This window comes from Geotrypetes seraphini, chromosome 1 (assembly GCF_902459505.1).
Source record: "Geotrypetes seraphini chromosome 1, aGeoSer1.1, whole genome shotgun sequence".
In the NCBI taxonomy this organism is placed as follows: domain Eukaryota; kingdom Metazoa; phylum Chordata; class Amphibia; order Gymnophiona; family Dermophiidae; genus Geotrypetes; species Geotrypetes seraphini.
In genome coordinates, this window is record NC_047084.1 from 482,972,438 (window position 1) to 482,997,897 (window position 25,460).

The 25,460-nt window shown below is 39.7% G+C and overlaps 1 protein-coding gene across 3 annotated transcripts in view; it reads left to right on the top strand.

Moving 5' to 3' along the window:
- The window catches only part of RIC1 (RIC1 homolog, RAB6A GEF complex partner 1), a 241,028-nt gene that overhangs the window by 114,864 nt on the left and 100,704 nt on the right, over nucleotides 1–25,460 (top strand). For all 3 annotated transcript variants that reach the window (XM_033925682.1, XM_033925675.1, XM_033925668.1), the window contains exons 9-14: nucleotides 4,774–4,918; nucleotides 7,257–7,305; nucleotides 16,866–17,018; nucleotides 20,871–21,074; nucleotides 24,582–24,620; nucleotides 25,282–25,392. In XM_033925682.1, coding sequence (XP_033781573.1) covers nucleotides 4,774–4,918; nucleotides 7,257–7,305; nucleotides 16,866–17,018; nucleotides 20,871–21,074; nucleotides 24,582–24,620; nucleotides 25,282–25,392 — 701 coding nt within the window. The remainder of the gene's footprint in view (nucleotides 1–4,773; nucleotides 4,919–7,256; nucleotides 7,306–16,865; nucleotides 17,019–20,870; nucleotides 21,075–24,581; nucleotides 24,621–25,281; nucleotides 25,393–25,460) is intronic.

Here is a 25,460-nt window from a genome sequence, read left to right on the forward strand (position 1 = left end):
TTGTTTTTTTTTAAGCTAGCTCCTCATGAACACAAACCTCTGAAAATCAATCAGGGTCTACCACTCCCTCCATCCCTATTTACATTTGTCTCTGTGGTCCTGCTCACAGCACTTCAGCCCTGACCACAGAACAGAAATATTTGTTAAGCCGGTCTGTACTAACATTTCAGGAGCTCAGGGACCATACTTTTTCTCAATGATGGCCATGGTTGCTATACTGGCAACTTGCTGACATCCCACCTTATATACCCACAAAGTCTGCGTGTGACATATGCATTGGCTGTGTGACCCTAATGTCAGAGGTAGGTAGGTACTTTGTCTCAATGATGGCCATGGTTGCTATACTGGCAAATTGCTGACATCCCACCTTATCTACCCACAAAGTCTGCGTGTGACATATGCATTGGCTGTGTGACCCTAATGTCAGAGGTAGGTAGTGATCATAATAATGTAACTAGACCATGTTTAAAATATTGAGAGTATAGAAATAGAAATGTCCAAACAGACAATACAAACGACATCTAAAAGATAAATTAATTGATAAAATGACATGCTCAGTATTTCTTTTTTATCAATGAATTTATTAATTTACTTTTTTAGATGTTATTTATATTAATGTTTGTACATTTATATTTATACAGTATATTCTTAATATTTTATGTCTGTAATGTTGAAGTAACTCCTGAAGAAGGCTGACCTGTCAAAACACGGTCATGTCGAGAGTGTCTTAAAGAGTCTGTATGAAAGTAAAGAGAATTCTGTGTTTACATATCCTACTTTTTCTTTTTGACTGTTTGTGTTCCCGTTGGATGTTCTATTTTTTTTTTTTTTGCATATGATTTTCTGCAATGCCTGACCCAAATTCTGAATAAAACCTCCATCAGTTTGATAAATCTGTGATGATCTTTGTTTTTACTTTGAGGAGGGTGCTAGCAGATAGGATTTCACTGTGACTGTTTATATTAAAAAGTATAGTGTATGCATAACAAATGCAATAGCCACTTGAACAAACTATAGAGATTCAGGGAAGGACCAGGTGAATGTCTTTCTGGTTATGAGAACTCCTTTTCTTTTTTTAAATGAAAGCTTTTATTGAAAAATATACAAAAGTATACAGCAAGAGCACACAACAACAACAAAACATGTAGATACAGATCAACAGTGCTGTCAGCAAATAAAACAACAATGTATACCCCAACTACTCAAAAACTAACCACAAATCCTCAAACCCACAACACAATCCCCCCCCCCCCCCGGGGACAAAGCACAATGCCCACACCACCCATTGGGTAAAGGATCTCCATATCCCACCAAGAAAAATAGTAATAATAGGGTCCCTCAGGCTCAGACTCCCAATTATCCAACCAATCCAGCCCCCCGCTCTCCCCTCCCGCTAATCCCTATAGAGGCCCGAAACCGGCGCCAGACATGGGCATAGCCATGGTGTTTACCATGTCGTAAAGCCGTCAGCTGATATAGAAGCTGCCAAGTAGTCAAACGCTGTTCCACCATATGCCAAGTGGGAGATCGCCCCTGATTCCACAAGGACGCTAAAGCCAACCGTGCAGCAGTGAAAGCTAATTTGCAAAATAGAGAGTCTCCCCAATCAAGATCCAATTGGTGCCAAAACAACAGGACATGTCTCCAGTCAACCGGAACCCGCAATGCAAGAATCCGGGAGACCCGAGAAAATACCTCAGTCCAAAAGCCACTCACCCGCCCACAAGACCACCACATGTGTAGGTAGGTACCCATCTCCCCACATCCCCTCCAGCAAAGAGCATTCGCCTCCCCGCGCCAATGGGCCATAACCTGAGGAGTATAATACCACCTGAATAGGACTTTATACCCATTCTCGACCAACAAAGCTGCAATGCCCGCCGAAGCGACTTCTCTCCAAATATCCCCCCAAGTATCCAAAGAAATAGTAGACTCCCAATCCCCTTCCCAGGCTAGCATGTAAGGCAAGGGTCGGACCCCCCGACCATTAAGACACCGATATATAGCAGACAAAGCACCCTTCCGGAGAGTCGGGCCCAACAACAACTCAAAGGGGGTCTTACCCGCCCGCAATTCCCGTAGGGCCCCCGAGGCCCACAAATAGTGAACCACCTGCAAGTAAGGGAACAAATCCCGATCCAGAAGATCATAACGACCTTGAAGCTCAACGAAAGACCTAATACCGCCTGAGAGTGGATCCCACAATTGACCCACACACACCAATCCATGAGACTCCCACCTAGCAAATGCACCCGCTCCCCGTCCAGGCTCAAAGGCTACATTGTATCGCAGCGGCGTGTACCAAGAATGGCGCCTACCCATCAACAGACAGCTCCGAGTTGCATTCCAGACCCGTAAAGCGGTATCTACCGATGACAAGACTCGCTCGAGCCGTATCCTCCCAGGCACCCAAGGCCGATGCAACAGGGGAACTCCAACAGATAAGCGTTGCTCGAGCGCCACCCACAGTTTCGGGTCTTGCGCTTGCCACTCCAACAGAGCTCGCAGCTGGGCAGCCTGGTAATATTTCACCACATTAGGGACAGCTAACCCCCCATCTCCCCGGCCCAAGCACATAACCGATCTACTTACCCGAGACCTCCTGCCAGCCCAAATAAAATCAAAAATGTGCCGCTGCACCCCCTCCAACGTACGCCTACTCACCCAGAGCGGCAACACCTGAAACAAGAACAGAAGACGGGGCAATATCATCATCTTCACAAATGAGAACTCCTTTTCTAAAGTGTTCATAACCCAAGACATCAGTTTTCTTCAGACACATTAGCCATTTAATACTACTACATATTTTTTCTATAGTACTGCTAGACATATGCAGCACTTTACATTAAAATATTTGAGAGAGAGTTTTTGCTCAGTAGATCTTACAGTCTAATCAAACAGATAAACAGGACAAGTAGGAGGGGGTGGTTCAGGCATGGGTAATATGCAAGTGAGTGGGGGTTAAGTATTAAAAACAGCTTTGTTAGTGTTTTCCTTATTTTATAAGAACTATTGGGAGAATGTAACTTGATACATATTTACCATGAAATGCAATGCTTTTGATGTGTAGTTATCAATCTAATTCCTTTGACCTCTGCCAAGTTAGAATTTTGTCTATTTTAAGAGAGGTTGGTGCCCTCTTCTGGCTGAACAGAGTGTACATCACAATCATTTTTACTTCACAAATACAGTAGAATCCCAGTTAACCAGTATTCAACTAACTGGGCAAGAAAAAAAAATGCTGGCAAAAAAAATTGTCTCCCATGCTCCTCACCTGATAATCTCCAAAGTCGTGGGCTTCTGACCCAACAACCGCTCTCCCTCCTGCCCCAAAAACATCAGCAGCAGCCAAAATCTCCTCCCTCCTGCCCCCCAAAGCATCAGCAGCAGCCAAAAATCTCCCTCCTTCATTCCCCTGAAGCATCAGCGGCAGCCACAAATCTCCCTCCCTTCCTCCTTCATTCCCCCGAAGCATTAGCAGCAGCCAGAAATCTCCCTCCCTCCTTCATTCCCCCAAAGCATCAGCAGCAGCCAGAAATCTCCCTCTCTCCCTCCCATCATTCCCCCGAAACAACAGCGGCAGCCAGAAATCTCCCTCCCTCCCGCTTCTGAAGCACAGGGTCTGCCACTACTACTTCGGGTAAGGGAGGAGGGTGCTGCTAAGACCGCCTGCTGCTTTGGGGATTGGAGGGAGGGAGATTTGTGACTGCCACTAATGCTTAAGGAGAACTGCATTTAAGTAAGGGAGGCCAGACCCATGCTGAGGGAGGGAATACCCGGTGGGGTGGGGGAAATTGGACCAATAGTGTGTGTGGGGAGGAGTAAGGGACATGGATCCTGGACCAGCAGGATGAAGGGCACAGGAGTGGAGATGGATGGATGCTGGAACCAGAAGGAGGTGGGAGAGAAGGGGGGGAAGTGACCCAGACCAGAAATGAGGGTGGGAAGGAAAGAACAATGCTGGACCTACAAGTGGGGGTGGGGGATGATAGAGAGAGGAAGAGAGAGTGACTTAATCTAGAAAGAAGAGGTGGGAAGGGAGACAAAACTTCAGTTGGAATGAGAGAATGGAGGAGACTGGAACCTGAAAAGGAATTTCAGGCCTTAGGATAGGGGAATTCTTTGCTTTTATTTACTGTATTTCAATATTACTATCAAGTCAATGCAGATTTTATAATATGGTATGGGCTATAGTAGGGGTCTCAAAGTCCCTCCTTGAGGGCTGCAATCCAGTCTGGTTTTCAGGATTTCCCCAATGAATGTGCATGAGATCTATGTGCATGTACTGCTTTCAATTCATATTCATTGGGGAAATCCTGAAAACCCGACTGGATTGCAGCTCTCAAGGAGGGACTTTGAGATCCCTGGGCTATAGTATTAGTTAGACCAGGGATCTCAAAGTCCCTCCTTGAGGGCCGCAATCCAGTCTGGTTTTCAGGATTTCCCCAATGAATATGCATTGAAAGCAGTGCATGCACATAGATCTCATGCATATTCATTCGGGAAATCCTGAAAACCCAACTGGATTACGGCCCTCAAGGAGGGACTTTGAGACCCCTGCGTTAGATCTATTTTTAATGGTAACTCTCAAGCAACCAGAAACTACATTTATCCGGCACCTACCAATCCCCATGGTTGCCGGATAACAGAGAGTCTACTGTACTTTGAATGGTGGTGTACTAAAGATGAATATGAATACAAGATTATTTAAAAAAAAAAATAAATACATATAGCATATCTTACATGCTATTTCTTTTTGAATAATGCTAACAGATATCTGGAACAGAACAGGAGCTGTCAAACTGATGAAATGGTCTCCAGACTGTAGTGTTGTCATGGTGACCTGGGGATGCGGAGGCTTTTCCTTGTGGAGTGTCTTTGGTGCTCATCTTATTTGTACTCTGGGAGGAGATTTTGCGTGAGTATATTTTAACCAACATTGTAAAATCATCACTTATCCTGTGGTAAAATAGTCCTCCTTGTTATTCCAGGAAACAAACACTCTCATATATTTAACTTTACTCATCAACTGCTAAATAAAAATTTAAACAATTAAGTCACTTCTTGTACAATCCCACTCTGTTCCTGGACAAGTGGGTTGTGAACCTATAAGCCAGACAGGCTTATAGGGAGACACAAATATTCAAAGTCTTCAGCTCCTCCCTTCTTATCTCAGCACCACCTCCCAGAGAATCAGTTTTTAACCTATAAGCCAGAAATGTCTGCCTGCTAGAAGTTTTTGAAGAGTATTGTAACTTCTCAAATGTACAGTCATAGGAGTAACTCAGGGATCTCCATAAATGTTAGTGCTGGTTGCGCTCAGGTAGGTGGTTTGTTAGTTCTACTTTGTTTTTTTTTTCTTTTGTCTTACATGTTTTGTACCATGTTTGTACACTGTTTTTATATTGAAGTTGATTTGATTCTCAACACTATTTAAAGAGTAGAACCAAATTGACTGTGTCAGGAGAATCCCCATACCCCTCCTGTTTATTTCTCCTCTTATAATGCTTTGGTTAGAACTGAGGAGGAGCTGGAGTGCAGTCCAGAACAAGAGGTAGAGCTGAAGAAACTCACGGGTAGGAATACATAACCCACTTGTCAAGACTCTTGTATTCTTTTATCAGAAAGATTATTGAGGTAAGAGTCTAATCTTCCCATCTGTGATAATTGCTTCTAGAAAGAAAAATTGCCCATGTCATTATGAATGGATTAATGAAATTAACATTGCCTGAATATACAGCCTCATGATAATTCGCTCCATAAGACGCACTTTTTCCCTGTGGAAAAGTGGGTGCGTCTTATGGAGCAAATACATTTTATTAACACCTCTGCGTGTCCCGTCCCCCCGCCCTTTAGTACCTTTTTTTAAATGTCGGTGGTCCAGCGCAGTTCTGCCAGGAGCTTTCCATGCTCCTGCTGGACGGCTGCCTCCTTTCTTTCTGCAGAGTGGCGCATAAGGCAGAAGCACAAGCTTTTTGCTTCCTGCCTGGTCCCACGCTGCTTCGTGAATGGCTGCCGTCATTTCTTATACTGGCATTAGTACAACTTTTGCATTTCTCTTATCTCTGCTGTAATGTTCTTCAGTAAAAAGATTTGGCGCTCTTAAAAGGGCAAATTAAATTGGAAATTACCAGAATTTACTGTGAAGTTTTAAAGTTACAACCCTCTACTGAAGTACAAGTAAAATGTGCATCTGTTTTTGCTCTGTGTGGAGTTTTTTCATTTTCATGAAATTTTTATAGATTGTACTCTACCTTGACAGATTTATTTCTTTGGGCTTGTGATTTAAAAATGTTAGAATAAATATCTGAGGTTTAAACTTGACTTTGAATGTTTAGGTGAATTATGCTAGCTTCTGCTTTATTTTTGAAGTGGTTAGTACCAAATCTGGAAATTCCATCTCTTGCTCTACTACTTGTGACTTTAATAGAAAGATGCTCATAACTGAAGGAAAGAATGAAAGCATTATGAAGTCTCAAACAAGTTGTTCTTGATGGGAATAAAAGCATGGCATAGCTTTTTCAATACTGTACTCTAACTTGAGTTTTATTTCTGTACATTCATAATCCAAAGAATACTGTGAGCTTGCTTTGAGCTGTGGGAAAATTGAAATGTTCCATCCAAGTGTGTGGAAATATTGCACTATAAATAAGCTAATTTTCAAAGATGGATAAAGCCTATGTATCAGATCTCCCAGATGCCTGATGGAGGAGCAATGGTACTTTCCTTAAAAAAAGCATTGGCAGAAAAATGTAGCATTGGATCAGATCAGAAAAGGCATAATTAACCAGAGAAGGAGCAGGAGAGAACCCAGTTAAACTGTAGGGGTCCTGGACTGGAAAAAGCATTAGCAGTTGGTGAAGGGTAGGAGCAGTTGTAGCTCTGGAGTCTGAGCTTTGATCCTGGGCTACAAAACATATTGGCCAGGCAAGCAGGAACAACAGTTATATCTTTTTCTGTGGGTGTAGCAGTGGACCCAGGATGTGTGGGGGGGGGGGAGGGGGGGAGGCTTGGAACAGGCAGGAAGTGAGTGAGTATCTGCTAATGTGCAGAGGAGAGGAACAAAAAAGGTGGGAAAGGGAATGAAGAATAAAAAATAGTGCAAAAACATCTGATAAAATAAAAGCTATAAAGGTTCATTCTGCTGCCACACACCCAGCCTTCTAAGAATTTGGGAAATTTGGCTGCCATTTGAGCATCTGAGTTTTCTAAACATTTTTCCATCCCTGCTGATGATCTTTTGTTTTTGTTTTTAGGTACCAATCTGATGGCACCAAAAAAGAGCCTCTAAAGATCAGCTGTATGGTAATTAGCAATACTAATGCATATTACAGTATACATCAAATTAAAGAATTAGATCTGTGTATTTTGAAGTAGCTGCCTATTGGGATTTTAATTGAGAAAATGAAATTCTTCAAGGTGTACTTTGTAAGCGCCATAAAAATGTAACACTGTGAATTCATGTAAAAAAAAGAGACTTGTTGTAAGAGGGGTTTTTTTTGTTTTTTTTTTTTACTTGTTTACCTTCTACTTCTCTGTTAAGAAGAGACACAGCCTGATTCTCTACCCTGGTTGTCATTGATTTTAAAGGCACTTTTTTTTTTTTTTTTTTTTAAATAATTCTTTATTCATTTTCAAATTAAACAATAAGTGCACAAAAGAGTATATTACAACAAATTATTCCAGAATAGCACTTTGCTATCTACCATATAAACATCTAGTAAAATCAATAACCCCCCCCTACCGCCCACCTTTCATCATATTTTCAGTAAAATAAAAAAATATACACATTTTATATCATAGTATAACATAATATGTAACATTATTTCCAACTCTCTCCCCCCTTTAGTGTGCTAAAACAAAGAAAACGAAAAGGAGAAGAGAAGAAGTGCTGACTATTCACTACAATATTTTTCCAATGGCCCCCATATTTTTATAAATTTAGTATATGTCCCTCTTTGTACTGCTATTGCTCGTTCCATTTTAAATATATGGCATAATGTATTCCACCAATTATTTTTAAATCTTTATTCATTTTCAAATTGAAAAAGAACAAGTGCACTAAAATACATTATACAAGTAATTCCAAAATAGCACTATAATATCTAACCCATAAAAATTTAGTAATGCAATAACCCCCACCCAACCACCCATCCTTCATCACATTTTCAACCGAAATAGAAATATACACGTGTTACATAACATATTATAACATATTTTATAAACTTATTCCCAACTCCCCCCTCCCCCCTTGAGTGTGCAAGATATAATTACCTTCTACTTCTCTGTTAAGAAGACACAGCCTGATTCTCTACCCTGGTTGTCATTGATTTTAAAGGCACTGACACCACAAAACATAAGAATTGCCATACTGGGGCAGACCAAAGGTCCATCAAGCAGACTCTGACCCGGATATTTAAGGCTGGGCCTAATCTGGACACCGACAGTGAATATCCAGGTCCTGCCTGGCTGCTGGAAGTTATCCAGTTTTCTGGTAGATACTCAGTTTAGTGTTGAGATAGCTACCTGGATGATGTTAGGACAGCCTTTTTACTGTCTTAACTTTTATCCAGGCACTTGTCCAGTTAGCAGACTGAAAATCAGAACAAATTTAAATGACAATACACATTTTGTGGATATCTTGTTTCATGAGTAAAACAAGGAACATTTTTGTTGTTTACCTGCAATTACATCACTTTCTTTTCCAGAGATAAATTAAAATAAGATTTGACATCGATATGTAAACATTTCTTTTTTTTTTTTTAAATATCTTTATTCGTTTTTACATTATGCAAACAAGTGTACAATAATTCAAGTCATACTATACATTCTTCACTTGAAACTCTACATTCATTTTATACCATAAACTATCTCCCCTCCCTTTCCATATATTACCCCTCATAATGTCATAAAACCCACCCATCCCTCCTCCCCCCTACATATATTTAATGGGGATAAATATAATTATTTATTTATTATAATACTCAATTAATGGTCTCCACACCTCTTTAAATTTCTTATAATAACCTCTCTTGATTGCCAATGTTTTTTCCATTTCATACACCTGACAAACCGAACTCCACCAGAAACAATAATTCAATCCTCTATAGTCTTTCCAGTTATGTGTTATATGTTGGATGGCAATTCCTGTTAAAATCATTAACAGTTTGTTATTATTCGATGAAATTTGACTTTTGGCCCTCATAGACATTCCAAACAAAACTGTGTCATATGATAGGGCCACAGGATTCTCTAACATACAATTTATTTGACCCCAGATCAATTTCCAAAAATTATTAATAAAAGGACAATAAAATAATAAATGATCTAGAGTTCCAGCCTCAAAATGACAATGCCAACATCTATTAGACTTAGAGCAATCCAATTTTTGTAAGCGAACAGGGGTCCAGAGTGCTCTATGCAACAGGAAAAACCATGTTTGCCTCATAGACGCAGACATTGTACATCTTATCCTCCAAGACCAAATACGTGGCCATTGAGATGCATTAATTTGATGCTTAATCTCAATGCTCCAAATATCTCTAAGTACAGTCCTTGGTTTTTTATTTAAATATCCAGATAATGTTTTATACCACTGTGCGGCCTGGTGACCCATAAAATCTGCCTGGAAGCATAAGAATTCTAGAGTAAAATGAGTATTTAAAGACTTCCATTCAGGGAACCCTGCCTGAATAGCCTGCTTCAATTGCAACCACTTATAACTTTGTTTTTTATTAAGTCCAAATTTATGTTGCAATTGTGAAAACTCCAGCAGCTTATCATCATTAATAACATCATCTAAAGTACGTATTCCTGCTTCAATCCAATCCTTCCAGACAATCATAAAACCGCCTATTTGTATCTTGGAGTTCAGCCATATATTTTGACAAGTAGATTTTTGAATAGTAATAGGAGTTAAGTTGTTTACATACTTTAATGTTGTCCATGTGTCCATTAATATCCTATTGGTTTTCCTTATTCTAGGCATTTTAATGCTAAGCAGATGACGAAGCCTGATAGGAGACATGAGCTGCCACTCCAACCATAACCAATCTGGAAGCTTCTCCATGAGTTCTGGGAGGACCCAATACATACCTTGGCGCAATATATATGATTGATGAAACCTATAAAAATTTGGAAAATTTACCCCTCCCTCCTCAATTGGTTTTTGTAAAGTCACTAGAGCAATTCTTACAGCTTTACCCAGCCAAATAAATTTACTAAGAATATTATTTAACTTTTTGTAAAAAGACCCCTGAAAAAAAACTGGTATCATTCCCATTTGATAACAAACCACAGGCAATATCATCATTTTGACAGTTTGAACTCTTCCCCACCAAGATAAATGTAAAGGATTCCATTGCTCACATAACTCTGTTACTTTTTGCAATAAACTTTTTTCATTCATTATAATTGTCTCATCAAGCGTGTTTTTTATCCATATACCTAAGTATTTTATTCCTTCTTCTTTCCAAATAAAAGGTAATGAGTCAAATAATCCTTTTGTGCAATGCACATTTAAAGGAAGAACTTCTGATTTAGTCCAATTTATTTTATATCCTGAAAACTTTCCAAATCTTTCAATCAAAACCAATAAATTTGGAATGGTTGTTTCCGGATTCCTCAAATGAAGTAATATATCATCCGCATATGCAGAAACTTTATATTCTTTATCTTTATGCGGTATACCCTGTATCTCCTCCTCTTGTTGAATAGCTAATAATAAGGGTTCAAGCACTATATCAAAAAGTAAAGGAGACAAAGGACATCCCTGTCTAACTCCCCTTTGCAATTTAAAACAATCAGAAAAATTATTATTGATATATAATCTAGCAACAGGAGAGCTATACAGAGTTTTAATCATTTGTATAAATCCCGAACCAATACCAAACCACTCCATGGCCTGATACATAAATGTCCATTCCACACGATCAAAAGCTTTCTCTGCATCTAGAGACACAGAAAAAGCCGGATCTCCAATTTCTTTTGTTAAATATAACATTTGCAATGCCAATCTGGTGTTATTAGAAGAGTGTCTCTGAGCAACAAACCCTGTTTTATGCATGCCAACTATGTGAGGAAGAGCTTTTGCCAAACGTGTAGCCAAAAGTTTGGCTAATAATTTACCATCTACATTTATCAATGAAATAGGCCTGTAATTTGAAACCAACATGGGATCTTTATTTGGCTTCGGCAAAACAATAGTTAATGATTCTGCCATAGTGCCTGATATACAACCTTTCTTTAGTTGATTCTGATATAAATTTAATAAATGAGGTAAAAGAGTATTTTGAAATGTTTTATAAAACTCTACCGTAAAACCATCACCACCTGGAGCGGTCCCTACTCTAAGAGATTTCAATGCTGTTTGTAATTCTTGTAAAGATATTGGATTTTCCAAACTTCTTTTTATATGATCAGGAATCTTCGGACCTTCAATATTATTTAAAAACACTATACCATCTTTTTCTTTATTTAAATAAGACTCAGAAGAATACAGGTTTTTATAATAATTTAAAAACTGTTTTAAAATAGGACCAATCTGAAAATGAGTTTCACCTTTTTCATCTTTTATTGCATTCAATTTCATCTTTCTTTTTTTCACTTTAAGATAATTAGCCAATAATCTTCCCGCCTTATTTGAACTACCATAATACAAAGCTTGCTGACACATAATATTTTTTTTAGCCAAATTAGAAGAAATCTCATTATATTTATATTTTGCTTTTAATAAAGTTTGCAACGTAGAATTCTCCCACTTATTAATCAATTTTAATTCTAAATCTTTTATTTCGTGTTCCAGTTCCGTAAATTGCTTATTTAATTGTTTTTTAGAATAAGCTGAAAATGATATAATTTGCCCTCTCATCGTTGCTTTAAAAGCATCCCATATTATTTCTGTAGATATTTCCTCTGTAATATTATTTTGAAAATATTCATCCATTTTTAATTGAAATTCTTCACAAAATTTTGGATATGCAAGCAATGCATTATTAAATCTCCATACAGGCCTACCATTATCCGGGTCATTAAAATTTAAAGAAATCCACACTCCTCCATGATCTGATAAAATTATTGGTTCTATAGAGGCTTGTGTAACATCTTGTATTAGCCCATCAGAAACAAGAATATAATCAATTCTAGAAAAAGATTTATGAACATGTGAATAAAACGAAAAATCTCGATCATTAAAATGAAGAATTCTCCATATATCTTTTAAATTGCAAGAATTTATAAAATTATCCAACCCTAAAGATTTTAAAATTTTACTAGGTTTTTTATCCAATAAAGGGTCCACAACAGCATTAAAATTTCCTGCTACTATCAAATTATTAGCAGCCAGTGGTAAAATTATTGGTTGTAGAGTTTTAAAATATTCAATTTGATTCGAATTAGGTATGTACACATTAAATAGCGCCACAGTATTATTGCCCATACTCATGTTCACATGCACCCATCTTCCTAATTTATCTGCTTTCACCATATTAAATCCTGCTGAACATTTTTTATTTATTAAAATTGCTACCCCAGCTTTTTTCCCCACCGCCGGTGCAAAAAAGCAATCTCTCACCCAATTACCAATTAGCTTTTTTGATTCATCTCCATTAAGGTGAGTCTCCTGTATGAAATAGACATCCGCATTTTGTTTTTTTAAATATAGCAATACTTTTTTCCTTTTTATCGGGTGGTTGAGACCATTAACATTTATTGAAAAAATTTTTAAAGTCATTATATCAAATCAAAACAATAATCAATAATATTCTTCACATCAATATTATAACCTCTTTTCCCCTTTTTAAAATTATTATTAGAACCCATCCCCTCCCCTATACCCCTTCCCATATTCTTAATCCCCTCCCCCTCCCATCCCTCCCTTAAATTACTTGCCAACTTTGAAACGCACACCTTGACTAGGCAATAGATAAACTCCCCACAAGCTATATTTATAATTTTAAAACCATTAGCCAGATCATTATCATATTAAAATGAATATCATTTTATCACACAAGACTTCTTTATCAAGGATTACCTCTTTTTTTTTTTTTCCTTTCCTTTCCCCCATCTCTCATGAACCCTCCCTTCTCTACTCACTCATTTCCATTAAGATATTATTGAAATACATAAATAATCACACCAAATTTTAAAATTACATTCATCCAAACCACATCCATCTTTCATGTCAGATTACATCACATTCCCTCAAGTTAAATATCACTTTTAAATATTATTAAATATATAATGGAAATCTTTTTTCCTAACTTTTCCTATTCAAAAAGTCAATAAATTCCCCAAAACAACAATTTTTATCCCTTTAACATAACCCTCCTAACATTCCATACCCATTTCCACACTAGCATATTTGCTACCCTTTTAATTTCCACTCCATTCACAACATTCTCTTATATCATATGCTTTATATTATAACATCCAAACTTTCCTACATCCTTCGCTTTTACCAAAACTTCTAATTAATTTTTTTTTTTATTTTTTTTTTTAAATCTCCTCATATATCCACCATTATTTATATTAAGTTCAGACCAATTTTTATCCCAACAACAATATTATGACTCTTGTTGCATTAAGATTTGCAATTTTAAAACTATAGTCCATACATAACAACAAATTTCCTTTTCTTGTAATAAGATGCTATATGTCTCATAAAGTCTCATTTCAAATCTCCTCTTGCTTGCAGATCCATATCAAATTCTATCCTCTCACACTACTGTTTATACATTCTCAGTCTCATCTTTTGATCCACCTTAAATCTCCTTTCCAATTGTTTTGCATAAAGATTTACAATGACCACAATTTCAAACTTGTGGTGCCAATCATAGATCCTTCACATTCTACATATACAAACCCTGTTCCTTTTTTTTTTTTTTTTTTTTTGACCATCGTAGCTCTGTCATTTTTATTTTAAGGTCAGGCCAACTATATATCAGAACCATCTTCAAAAAATCCTCTGCTGCATTTAGAGAATTTCCATTACAATGTCTTATTCCATATATCACAGCTGACTTCCCCTTTTATGCAAATGAAAATTGTAAGGCTTACAAAGTCACAGTCTAACTCTCATCTTGCTTGCAGATCCATTCTATTTAATGTCCTCTTGCTTGTAGTTTATATCTTCTCAATACTATTTAGAACTTATTTCCTTCAATCTGTTTTGCACAATCCTCTATCGTTTCTCAGTCTGTCTGTCCAAACAGCAAGTCAGTACAATCCATCTTATTAACCTCTGTCCTTTAAAAGGTCTGTAATATTGCATCTCTTATACTCTTGCAGGCTACATTCCATTTGCCTCATGACAAGATAGAATGTGGAATGTATTTGAAATCCAACTGCAGCCATGCCTTCAGAATCCTATTAACTCTTTTTTTTTCTTTTTTCTTCCTTTAACATAGAAATTTCCAAACAAAAATAAACATTTCAACCAAGAACACAAATACTTCCATCCAAGTCTCTATTAAGTAGCCATTGGTGATTCACACTGCTCCAAAAACTCCTTAAGTTTATCTGCAGTATCAAAATTCAAAGTTTTATTTTTATAAGTGACCCGCATAGTTGCCGGGTATATGAGCCCATATCTAGCTCCCAGACTTCTCAGCTGTGGTCTCAGGTCTAATAGCTGTTTTCTCTTTTGTGCCGTTGCTCTGGCAAAGTCAGGCACTATGTAAATCTTTGAATCCTGACACTTTAAGTTTTTATTATCTTTAGCTAATTTAATTATTTCAGTTACCTGTTGATATCTAAGTAGCTTAAAGATCAGTGGACGTGGTCCTTTTTGGCTGTTTGATAATCTCGTTGGGACCCTGTGTGCACGTTCTATTTCCAATGGAAACTTGTTTTGCATCGGGAGCACCTTGGGCAAAAAATTAATCAAAAATCCAATCGGATCCGACTTTTCAATTCCCTCCGGGACCCCAAGCACCCTTAAATTGCTCCTTCGTTCCCTATTGGACAAATCTTCCAGCTCCCTTTTCAGTGCTTCAATTTCCTTACTGTGTTCCATGTGCTTTATACTTTCCTCCTCACACTTTTCCACTCTTTTCTCAATTTGATCCACTTTCAATTCCATTGCTTGCAGTTTATTTGATAAACATACCACCTCTTCTTTCACTTCTTTTATATTTATATTGAATTTTGAAGATATATATTTATATTGAATTGATCAGTAGATTGGAGATGGTTGTGTCAATTTTAGCTACACAGGCAGCAAAAATTGACACAACCATCTCCAATCTACTGATCAATTCAATAGACATAAAGGAATTCCGAAAAGAAATCAAAACTCATCTCTTCAAAAAATACTTTCCATCATCTTAACCTCTACATAGCACTAGAAAATACACACACGAACACCACCACCATAACTATACCTAAACATTGTACAACTCACTTCAACAACCTACTATTTATCTACTATATGCTCTAAATGCTTCCTGGAAACGTCCAGATTAATCAACTGTAACTTGATACTTTCCTGATTCTATATACTGTATTATTCCAGAAATTATACAGTCTCTTAATTTGTAATCCGCTTAGAACCGCAAGGCACAAGCGGAATAGAAATCTGTAATGTAATGTAATGTAATGTAATATTTTTAGCGCATTCCAATACTATTTCCTTTACCGCCTGTATTTCCTTCATTATGTCTTTATTTTCTACATCCTCCGGCGGCAACGGAACTGACATCGGTGAAGCCGTATCAAGTTTCGATCGCTTCCCGCTTCCTGAGCTGCTCCCCGCCGCCAAATTTTTGTTTTGCTTTCCCGAAGCCATTATCCACCTCTACCTCACTTTTCAGAGTGAAATTTGAATTTTTTCTGGCTATGATCTCTGTCAAATAGCTTGTCTTCACAGAGCAACTCCACTACCCAGCCATTTAGTTCCGCTCCAAAGCCACGCCCCTAAACATTTCTTAAGAAAGAGCTGAATATTTCATTGTGTGTCCTAATTTTTTCACATAACTGTATGTCATGTCTGTCTGTCCAAGTTAGATTGTAAGCTCTTCTGAGCAGGGACCGTCTATAAATGTCAAAATGTACAACGCTGTGTACACCTTTCAGCGCTATATAAATGATAAGTAGTAGTAGTAGCAACAATACTTGCTTTTCTTTATTGAATGATACAAGAGAAATTACAGGATAAAGTACTGTTGTGATGCAGGAGATTAAACCAGCATATTAGCATGTTAGTACATATGGGGATGCTTTGAAGAAAGTACACAGACTTTATTGTATAGGTTTCTTCTTTAAAGATATACAGTGCTCCTCTGTGAATTCGCGGTCAATGGTTCGTGGTCCCAGTCATTCACGGTATTTTCCGACTGCGAATAGCCGACCAGGACACGCAGCTCCTGATTGGTAAGGCCCGACTTTAGTACAGGAAGAGGCAGTCAGAGCATACAGTGAATGATTTTCTTCACTCGACGGCACTCCGGCTGCTCTCCTGCTTCTCTCGCTGGCTTCTTCAGTCTCCTCCACGAAAAACCTTATTCGCAGTTTTTCAAGATTCTCGGGGGTTCCTAGAACGGAACCCCCGCGAATATCGGAGTACTGTATATTTGTTTTGCTGGTCCAATAAGATATCATACCCTCAGTATACATCTTTCCTGGAGTTGATATAACAGTTGACATTTTAATTCATTATGTCTGTTTCAACTTTTCTGTATTTCTTTTAACCAAATTTATTCTGGTGCTGCTTTATGAAGTTTATTTTTGAGTTAACATGTTTAAATATTTTTAAGTAGTTCCAGTATTTAAACAAATTAGAATAGGAGTGCTAATGCTTCAGATTAAGTTGGTTCCTTGAGCAGGATACTGATATTTTGTCTTCTTACTCTCCCTGCATGTCTGTTCAGAGCTGGGGTGCAGAAGGTTACCATCTATGGGTGATAGCCGGGGAGTCCTTGCAGAGCAATGTCTGTGAGCCTGACACCAAGAATGTGGCCCAGCGATCTGGAATTCTGCAATTTGAATTTATAAAGAGTGCACTTACTGTGAACCCATGCATGGTAAATTATTTTTGTTTCTCTCTACTTTTAAATTAATCACATGTTTATTCTAAGGAAAGCATATTTGCTTTGAAATTTGGTAACAATTTCCCTGTTAAATATAATTCTATAGCTCATGATGGCTGGTGAAAACAGATTTAGGAAGCAGTATGCTAAGGGCTAGATTCACTAAGCAAACTGATCGTGTACTAATTGGTTTATGACCCCTTTGCGACCCGATTTTACTCTGGCCCAATTCACTTACCTCTGTGCCGATCCAATTGCAAGTGAGGGGAACGGCATGCAAAGTAGGTAGGGACGCAATTCACTAAAGAAATTTTTGAAACTGACTGGGCTGGCCGATCAACACAGGAAGCAACTGCTGGAGACTAGTCGCAAACGCCATTTCCAACTGTCCTTGGGCCTAAAATCCCAGCCATGCAGCCCTCTGCCCCTTCTAGCTGAGCCTTACTGTTGCCACCCCGATTCTCCTGCTCTCTGCCGCCCTTCCCCGCAGTGCGAGCCCTTGGTTTTAAAGCAGGGCTTCAATGCGGGGAAGGGCGGCAGAGAGCAGGAGTCAATAATTGCCTGCTTTTAAAAGTCTTGTGTCGGCGAAGGGCACTCTCCTGGCCCGATCTCTGCTCCAACTATCCTGCCCCGACTCTCCTGGCCCGATCTCTGCTCCAACTCTCCTGCCCCGACTCAAGCCCGTGATTTTAACCCGCTCTAAACCCGCAGGTTAAAACCACAGGCTCTGGAGTAAAAAGTAAAAAAAAAAAACACCAAAACATGGACATCAAATGGGGATGGCCCTTCCAGAGCAGGAGAGTCGGGGCCAGTTTAAAAAAAACAAACCAAAAACCCTGCAGCTAAAACGAGCACCAAACGCATGCGCAGACCATCTACAGGGAAAGCAGATGGTCTGCGCATGCGTCAGGATCGCACACTGGCAATCCTGTCGGTGGATGGGGGCGTTCCTCTGATCGCCCCCTTTAGAATATTATTGGTTGCAGAATCCATCAGACCTGCCTGGATCGGACACGGATCGGTCACGATCAGGCAAGTTAGTGATTCTAGCCCTAAGTTTTTCAAGTCTAACACAGCATTAAGGCTGTATTTAATGCAATTAGCATTAGCAAGTCTAACATTGATGGGAACTTAATTTATTAAAAAATGTTAATAGCCATTATCAGTGCATTCATCAAAGGTGTTCTCCCTAACGTTTTTTAGCTGGGCACTCCGCCTGGCTTATTTAGGTGAGCGCCTGGCTGCCTTCCTCCAATGACATGCTTCCCCTCAGGAGTAAGTAACTTTCTCCCCCCCAATGCAGACTTTTGGGACGAGGAAACCTGCTCACCTGCCTACTGCAGCACATCCTACTGCTGCTCTCTAACACACGCCTCCAGCTCAGATAGCATTATGAAAGAAATACTCACCTACATCCATATACAAATCTACACAACCTTAGCCCACCCTCTGCAATACATACACGCCGCTCAGTTGGAGCAACCCAAGTTGGTTTCCACATTGTTAAAAGAAGGTGCTGGCTGCGCAAGCTCTGTGTGATTTGCTCAATAATATTTGATGTGTTTTTGTTAGTTTTTAACCCCTCTCTGCAGCCCGACTGAGGATAGGAAGCCGCGGGGATGGATAATTTGCTGAGCAGCGCTCGCGTCCCCTTCCCTTTACCCAACCCTCGTTGCTTCATGTGCGCATCTGTCAGCTGGTTTCTAACTAGACTAAGCAGAAAGGAATCCCCCAGCACACTCAAACCCACAGATATTCTATCACCAACCGTCCGCCTCTTCTCCTACCTCGTCAGCCACGCGAAGACAGAAAGAAAGCTCTATGCCTTGCCTCCCCCCTTACAAAAAAACAAACAAACAAACTGCTCTCGTGGCTTACTGCTACTGCTTCCTTGTCTGCCCGAACCTCCAGGGACCTAACAAAGCTTCCGTGAGAAACAGGAAGGAAACTTAAAAGCTACGCTCTCTTCTTGAGATAGATGCACAAATGAAACCTGTACTGCCTGAAGAATGTCTACATACAGCTGTATGGAGGGCGAGGGTTCTCTCCAGGAATAAGTAACATTTTGGAAAAAAAGTTCCATGCTGGCATTTTCTTTTATGTTACATCCCCTTCCCTCAGGGTGTCTCTCCCACATGCCCTTTGCAACACAACAAAGGGCCCTGCTTCGGGGTCTGTATGGCTGACTTGCCTATGTAGTACGGCGCCAGCACTGCCCGATTCTCCCAAAGGCCTGCATATTTCCCCCTGGTCTCACCTTTAAAAGGTAATTACGGCAGCCTGCAGAGGATCGCCGATGTTGTAACAAACCTAGCAGGCTACCGGTGGCCTCCGCAGCACATTCCCTCTGCTGCGGACTTGCCCCCTGACGTGAGGGAACATGCTGCAGAGGCTGCCGGCAACCTACTAGGTTCGCTACAGCACCGGCGATCCTCTGCAGGCTGCCATAATTACCTTTAAAGGTTGGTCCTTGACAAGCGGCAGTCACAGCGTGGAAGATGACCTCTCTTGCTGGGTGTGGGAAGCAGCGGAGATAAGGCCCTGCCTGTTGCAAGGGCTCCAGCGGGATTGCCATAGAGACACTAGATCTGGACACCGCGGCGGGGAGAGACAGAAAAGGACCTTGTGGAGGGATGGGAAAGCAGACTTGAACCAAAAGACAAGGCAGATGCTGGACTAGAGGGGGTAGAGAGGGGAAACACCCTGAACTGAGGAGAGAGAGATGCCAGGGCCTGGGGAGGGGGAAGACAAAGTGAGTGAGAGAGACAGAAAGACCTAGAAAAAAGGTGGGAGGATTCAAAATGTTAGCAGAAGGAAGATAGATAGAGAAACCTGAAACAATGAAACAAAGGGGAGATAGAAGAGAGGGGGTGTGCAGATGTTGGACTTGGGGGTATATAGAGGGAAGAGAGAGAAAGAGACTGCAGAGAGGTGAAAAGATTCTGGACCAGGGAGGGAGGAAGGAAGGAAGGAGTGAGAGAGAGAGAGAGACAGAGAAAGACCTGAAAGAAAGGAGAACAAATGCTGGACAGGTGGGGATGGGGTTATAAGCAAAAGAAAGACACAGAGAAAGAGAGGGGCCTGGACCAAAGGGGAAAGACAGGAGGCAGATGCTGGATTATGGGAGGTACAGACAGAAGAGACAGAGGGGGAGAGACCCTGAGGAAGAACAGAAAGATGCAAGATCATAACAGAGGAGGGAGAGGAAGACATGTTGCAAATAGAGGTGGAGGAGAGAGGAAGAAAAGTTGGACTCCTGGAGGGACAGAGAGAGATGTTGGTTTGGGAAGGGTATAAGGTCTGGAGGAGAGAAAGCATGCAGGCGGCAGAAAGAAAAAAAAATATTGGATGCACATTCAGAAGGAAGTCCAACCATAAACTAATTAAATCGCTAGACAACAAAGGTAGGAAAAATGATTTTCAATTTAGTGATCAAAATGCATTACTTTTTTCAAGGATGGCTTAAATGCTACTGGAACACTGTCTCAAACCTTAGTCATATTGAGCATTGGAAAATAATTAATAACAAGTAACTAATAAAAATAATGCACATGTAATTTTCCCACCCCGCCCCACCAGGCTACTTTTTCATGCCACCCGGCTGGAAAATAATTCTGGGGAGAACACTGATCAGTGTAGCTCCTTAATATTAAAATGGTTCATACAAGATACAACAAAGTAGGTAGGAAAATGCACAAAAATGTGAAAGTCAAATATGGCAGTGTAACAGTTGCACATGTGATCTTATTTTTTAAACCCTTTGCTTTAGGGGCAGCAGAAAGTAATGCTCCTTATGTATTAATCTGATGAAAACTGCTGATATTCTTTTGGATGATATTTTTACAGAGTAACCAGGAACAAGTACTTCTCCAGGGAGAGGATCGTTTGTACCTGAACAGTGGAGATGCAGCACAAGCCCAGAGTCCCAGGAATACTTCAGCACACTCTGAATATAAACCAAGCAGAGAGAGAGTCCTATTCGCAGATGATGTTTTAGATTCTCATGGGTTAAGCACTTTACTAGGACACAGACATTGGCATGTTGTGCAGGTAAATTTTATTTCTGGTCAAAGAATAATAATAACTTCATTTTTCTATATCGCCATCACCAACAGTTCTAGACGGTTTGCATAAAGAGTACTGGACATTCAGTGAAATACAATCATACAGTGTTGAAATACATAGGGCTCCTTTTATGGTTTAACGCACGTAATAGCGCACGCTAATTTGCCGGCCACGCTAGCCGCTACCGTCTCCTCTTGAGCAGGCGGTAGTTTTTCGGCTAGCGCTAAAAAGTTGTGTGCAATAAAGCCGCTAATGCGGCTTCGTAAAAGGAGCCCATAGTTTCATTCTAGAAAAGTTTTACAATAAAATGACTAAAAAGATTATTAAATACTCTATTAAATAATATCACACAGTTTCCAAAGCCTCCTATTGTACATAATGAACTTTCTAAAATGAAATTCACTATTTCTAACTAAACAGTTGTATAGTAAAATTCATAATCAGACTTTCTTATTTAAGTAATAAATTTATTAAAAAGATTGGTCTTCAATAATTTTCAAAAGGAACAATAAAAATAAGATGAGGCTTGATGAAAACATTTGCCCAGCCACTTTTGCTAGCCATCGGTTGCTGGTGTCCACCCTGTCAATTATCTCCTGCGCCTGCCTACTGTCTCATTTGGAAAGTTAGAGTCCAAACTGAAATTTGGATGTCATTCAGACCTTAAACACCGGGACACAGTCTTCACCTGTGAGGCACCGGGACACAGACCACAGTTGAAGGCAAAACAAATTGCGGAAGACCTGTTTCAGAATTTTGAGTTCACACCTGAAGACGTCTACAGCGAGCTGACAAGGCTCAAGGAGAACAAGGCCATGGGACCGGACAATTTACACCCAAGAGTGCTTAGAGAATTGAGAGATGTTCTGGCGGAACCGTTGGCCGTGCTCTTCAATCTCTCACTTAGCACGGGGAAAGTTCCGTTGGACTGGAAAACAGCCAATGTCATTCCTCTGCATAAAAAGGGTTGCAAGGCTGAGGCTGCGAACTATAGACCGGTGAGTCTCACTTCAATAGTGTGTAAACTCATGGAAACACTAATTAAGCATAAATTAGATTCGGTCTTGAATGAGGGGAATCTCCGGGACCCCAATCAACATGGATTCACCAAGGGTAGGTCCTGCCAGTCCAATCTTATCAGCTTCTTTGACTGGGTAACAAGAAAGCTGGACTCGAGAGAGTCCTTAGACGTCGTATACCTTGACTTCAGCAAGGCTTTTGACAGTGTCCCACACCGCAGACTGCTGAACAAGATGGAATTGATGGGGTTAGGAGTAACACTAACTGCATGGGTTAAAGATTGGTTAAATGGCAGACTTCAGAGGGTGATGGTTAACGGTACCCTCTCCAAAACGTCGGAAGTGATCAGCGGAGTGCCGCAGGGCTCAGTCCTGGGTCCACTCCTCTTCAACATATTCATTAGGGATTTGACTCAAGGGCTTCAAGGTAAGGTAACCTTATTCGCTGATGATGCCAAACTATGCAATATCATAAACGGCTACAATCTGCAGAGTACTATGGAACAGGACCTCCGTACTTTAGAAAGTTGGTCCTCTGTCTGGCAGCTGGGCTTCAACGCCAAGAAATGTAAGGTCATGCATCTCGGAAATGGAAATCCATGCAGAACTTACACCTTGAATGGAGAAACTTTGACCAAGACCACGGCAGAACGAGACTTGGGAGTGATCATCAGTGCAGACATGAAGACTGCTACTCAAGTGGAGAAGGCTTCATCTAAGGCATGGCAGATGATGGGTTGTATCAAGAGAAGTTTCGTCAACAAGAAGCCTGAGGTCATGATGCCATTATACAGAGCCATGGTGAGACCTCATCTAGAATACTGTGTGCAATTTTGGAGGCCACATTACCGTAAAGATGTGCTCAGAATTGAGTCGGTTCAGCGGATGGCCACCAGGATGGTCTCGGGGCTAAAGGGTCTCTCGTACGAAGAGAGACTGAACAAATTGCAGCTCTATACTCTCGAGGAGCGTAGGGAGAGGGGAGACATGATTGAGACATTTAAGTACATCACGGGACGGGTCGAGGTGGAAGATGATATCTTTCTTCTCAAAGGACCCTCGAACACAAGAGGACATCCGCTCAAACTCAGGGGAGGAAAGTTTCGTGGAGACGTCAGGAAGTACTTCTTCACGGAACGAGTGATAGAGCTTTGGAACAAGCTTCCAGTACAGGTGATCGAGGCCCGCAGTATCCCAGACTTCAAGAATAAATGGGATACCTATGTGGGATCACTGCGAGAGTCATACCAATGAATAGGGTCGCTAGGATATAGACTTAATAGAGCAGGTCAGTAGAGTTAAGGGGGCCAGTAGACTTAAAAGGGGGTCAATGGTATGGGCAGACTTGATGGGCTGTAGCCCTTATCTGCCGTCATCTTTTTATGTTTCTATGTTTCTATAATGAATAATCTATTGCTATAACACATTGGGATAATACTTGAGCTCCATTAATGTTTGTTTGGCATGATTGTTTCGATATTTTGATTGTTCAATGGCAATGTTTAACATGTTTGTTATAATTTCAGAGCAGCCTTGAACCTGTTTAGGCATAGCTTGACTCTGAAATGTTAGATTAGTTGTAGTTTGGGGAGTTTCCTCATACCTACCTGTTCTTCACATGTGTTTCTATATAGGGCTTTCGCCTGCTTTGATACAAACTGAAGGGGGCAGTAGAGCTCTTTGGTGAAGGAGGAAGGATTCAAAAGCTGGAATGGATTCCTTTTGCATTGCTCACAAGCATGGGGAGATTACCCATCCATCCAGAATGACAAACATATCTACTAGAAAAGATATTAGCAAGGTAGGAACCTAATATATTTTTTTTCATAAATAATGAAATAAGATGCATTATATGATGATGGGAAACAATCATAAAATGCATGACTAAGTGCTAAAAGATTTGGCTTGATATGAATATCCAAGTAGAATGGTATGATATAGATTAAAACACTACAGTGAAACCTAAAAAAAATAAATAAAAGTAAGATCTGAGAAAATTAATTTACCCAATTTCAGAGCAGCCTTCAATATGCTGATTACATCACTGTGCACAATAACTGCACTGAGATTTCAACTCACTTGGCTTGGCTTGGTTGTCTGTAGTTCTGGATGTGTAGAGCACATAAAATGTGAGCTGAGAGTCACTGGGTTCTTATTTGTGACAGAAATTTAAGCAAAAGTTCAAAAAGGTAATTGACAAGGAGAAAGATGTGATAATTTAATAGAACTAACTGTCATATAGGAAACTGCTAAAAACAGATTTTTAGAGTTAAAAACAAAAAAAAAACTGAGTAGAATTTTAGTACTCAGGTGATTGAAGGCAGAGGACTTGAAGGTCTGTTGAAATCTTTCCATAAACATCCATTACTGCTTTAAATATAGTACTGCTAGTTGGTTGTATTCGTTTATTTGGCCAATGAATGTTGTTTTTTTTCTTTCATAATAGCACACTGATCTATTTTGTCTGTTTTAGATCCACAGTACCTATTTAGAGAGCAACTGGCCTATCAGGGTGAGTTATTGCTTATTCAAAAAAAGATCTGCACATTGTATTTCATTAATATGTGTTAAACATAGAATTTGATGAAGGAACAAACCTTAAAACAGTCACTCTAAACTGATCACTGGTATAGACATAGTTTTCTTTTGCTCTCCCTCTTCTTTTCAATTTAGTTCAGGAGAACTAAATTGCACAGCTACTAGTATTTTTCTTGTCTTTGCCCTAATACCATAACATAATAAGTTAAGTGGCTAGATGGTGGTCTGTTTCTAGAGATACAGCTCAGTATAGTGCTGCTTTTGTTTGATTTAGTATGACAAAACTTTTTTTTTCTCTTATCCTCATTGGGGCAGCAAGGCACTCCGTTAACTTGGCAGCTCAAGAACAGGCCTGTTGAGCTTGATATGAAACTCTAGTAATGTCAGGTTGCAGCACAGTGTTTAATTACTGAATTATTCACCAGTGGGCTATATTTTGCTAGATGTCTGGGGGCTTTTTTTTTTTTTTTTTATAGTAGATATCAATTATCCAGTGGAAACTGTAATTTGTCTACTCTTTCAGTGATCTGAATGTGAATAAGATTTATTTCTTTTACAATGATCATTTTAATCAATATTTTGTTTCTTTAGGAGTCTAAAAGAAATGGTATTTTGTTTTGATTATTTCTGTACAGTTCTCCACTGTTGACAAGGTGGGACAGAATATTGCTGTGGTTGGCAAATTTGGGTTTGCACATTATTCTTTACTCTCCAAGAAATGGAAGCTGTTTGGAAACATCACCCAGGTGTGTAACTAGAGAAGTGAATAAGTACTTGCTGAATGGCAAGTAGTCCTCTCAGGCAAAATGTTGCC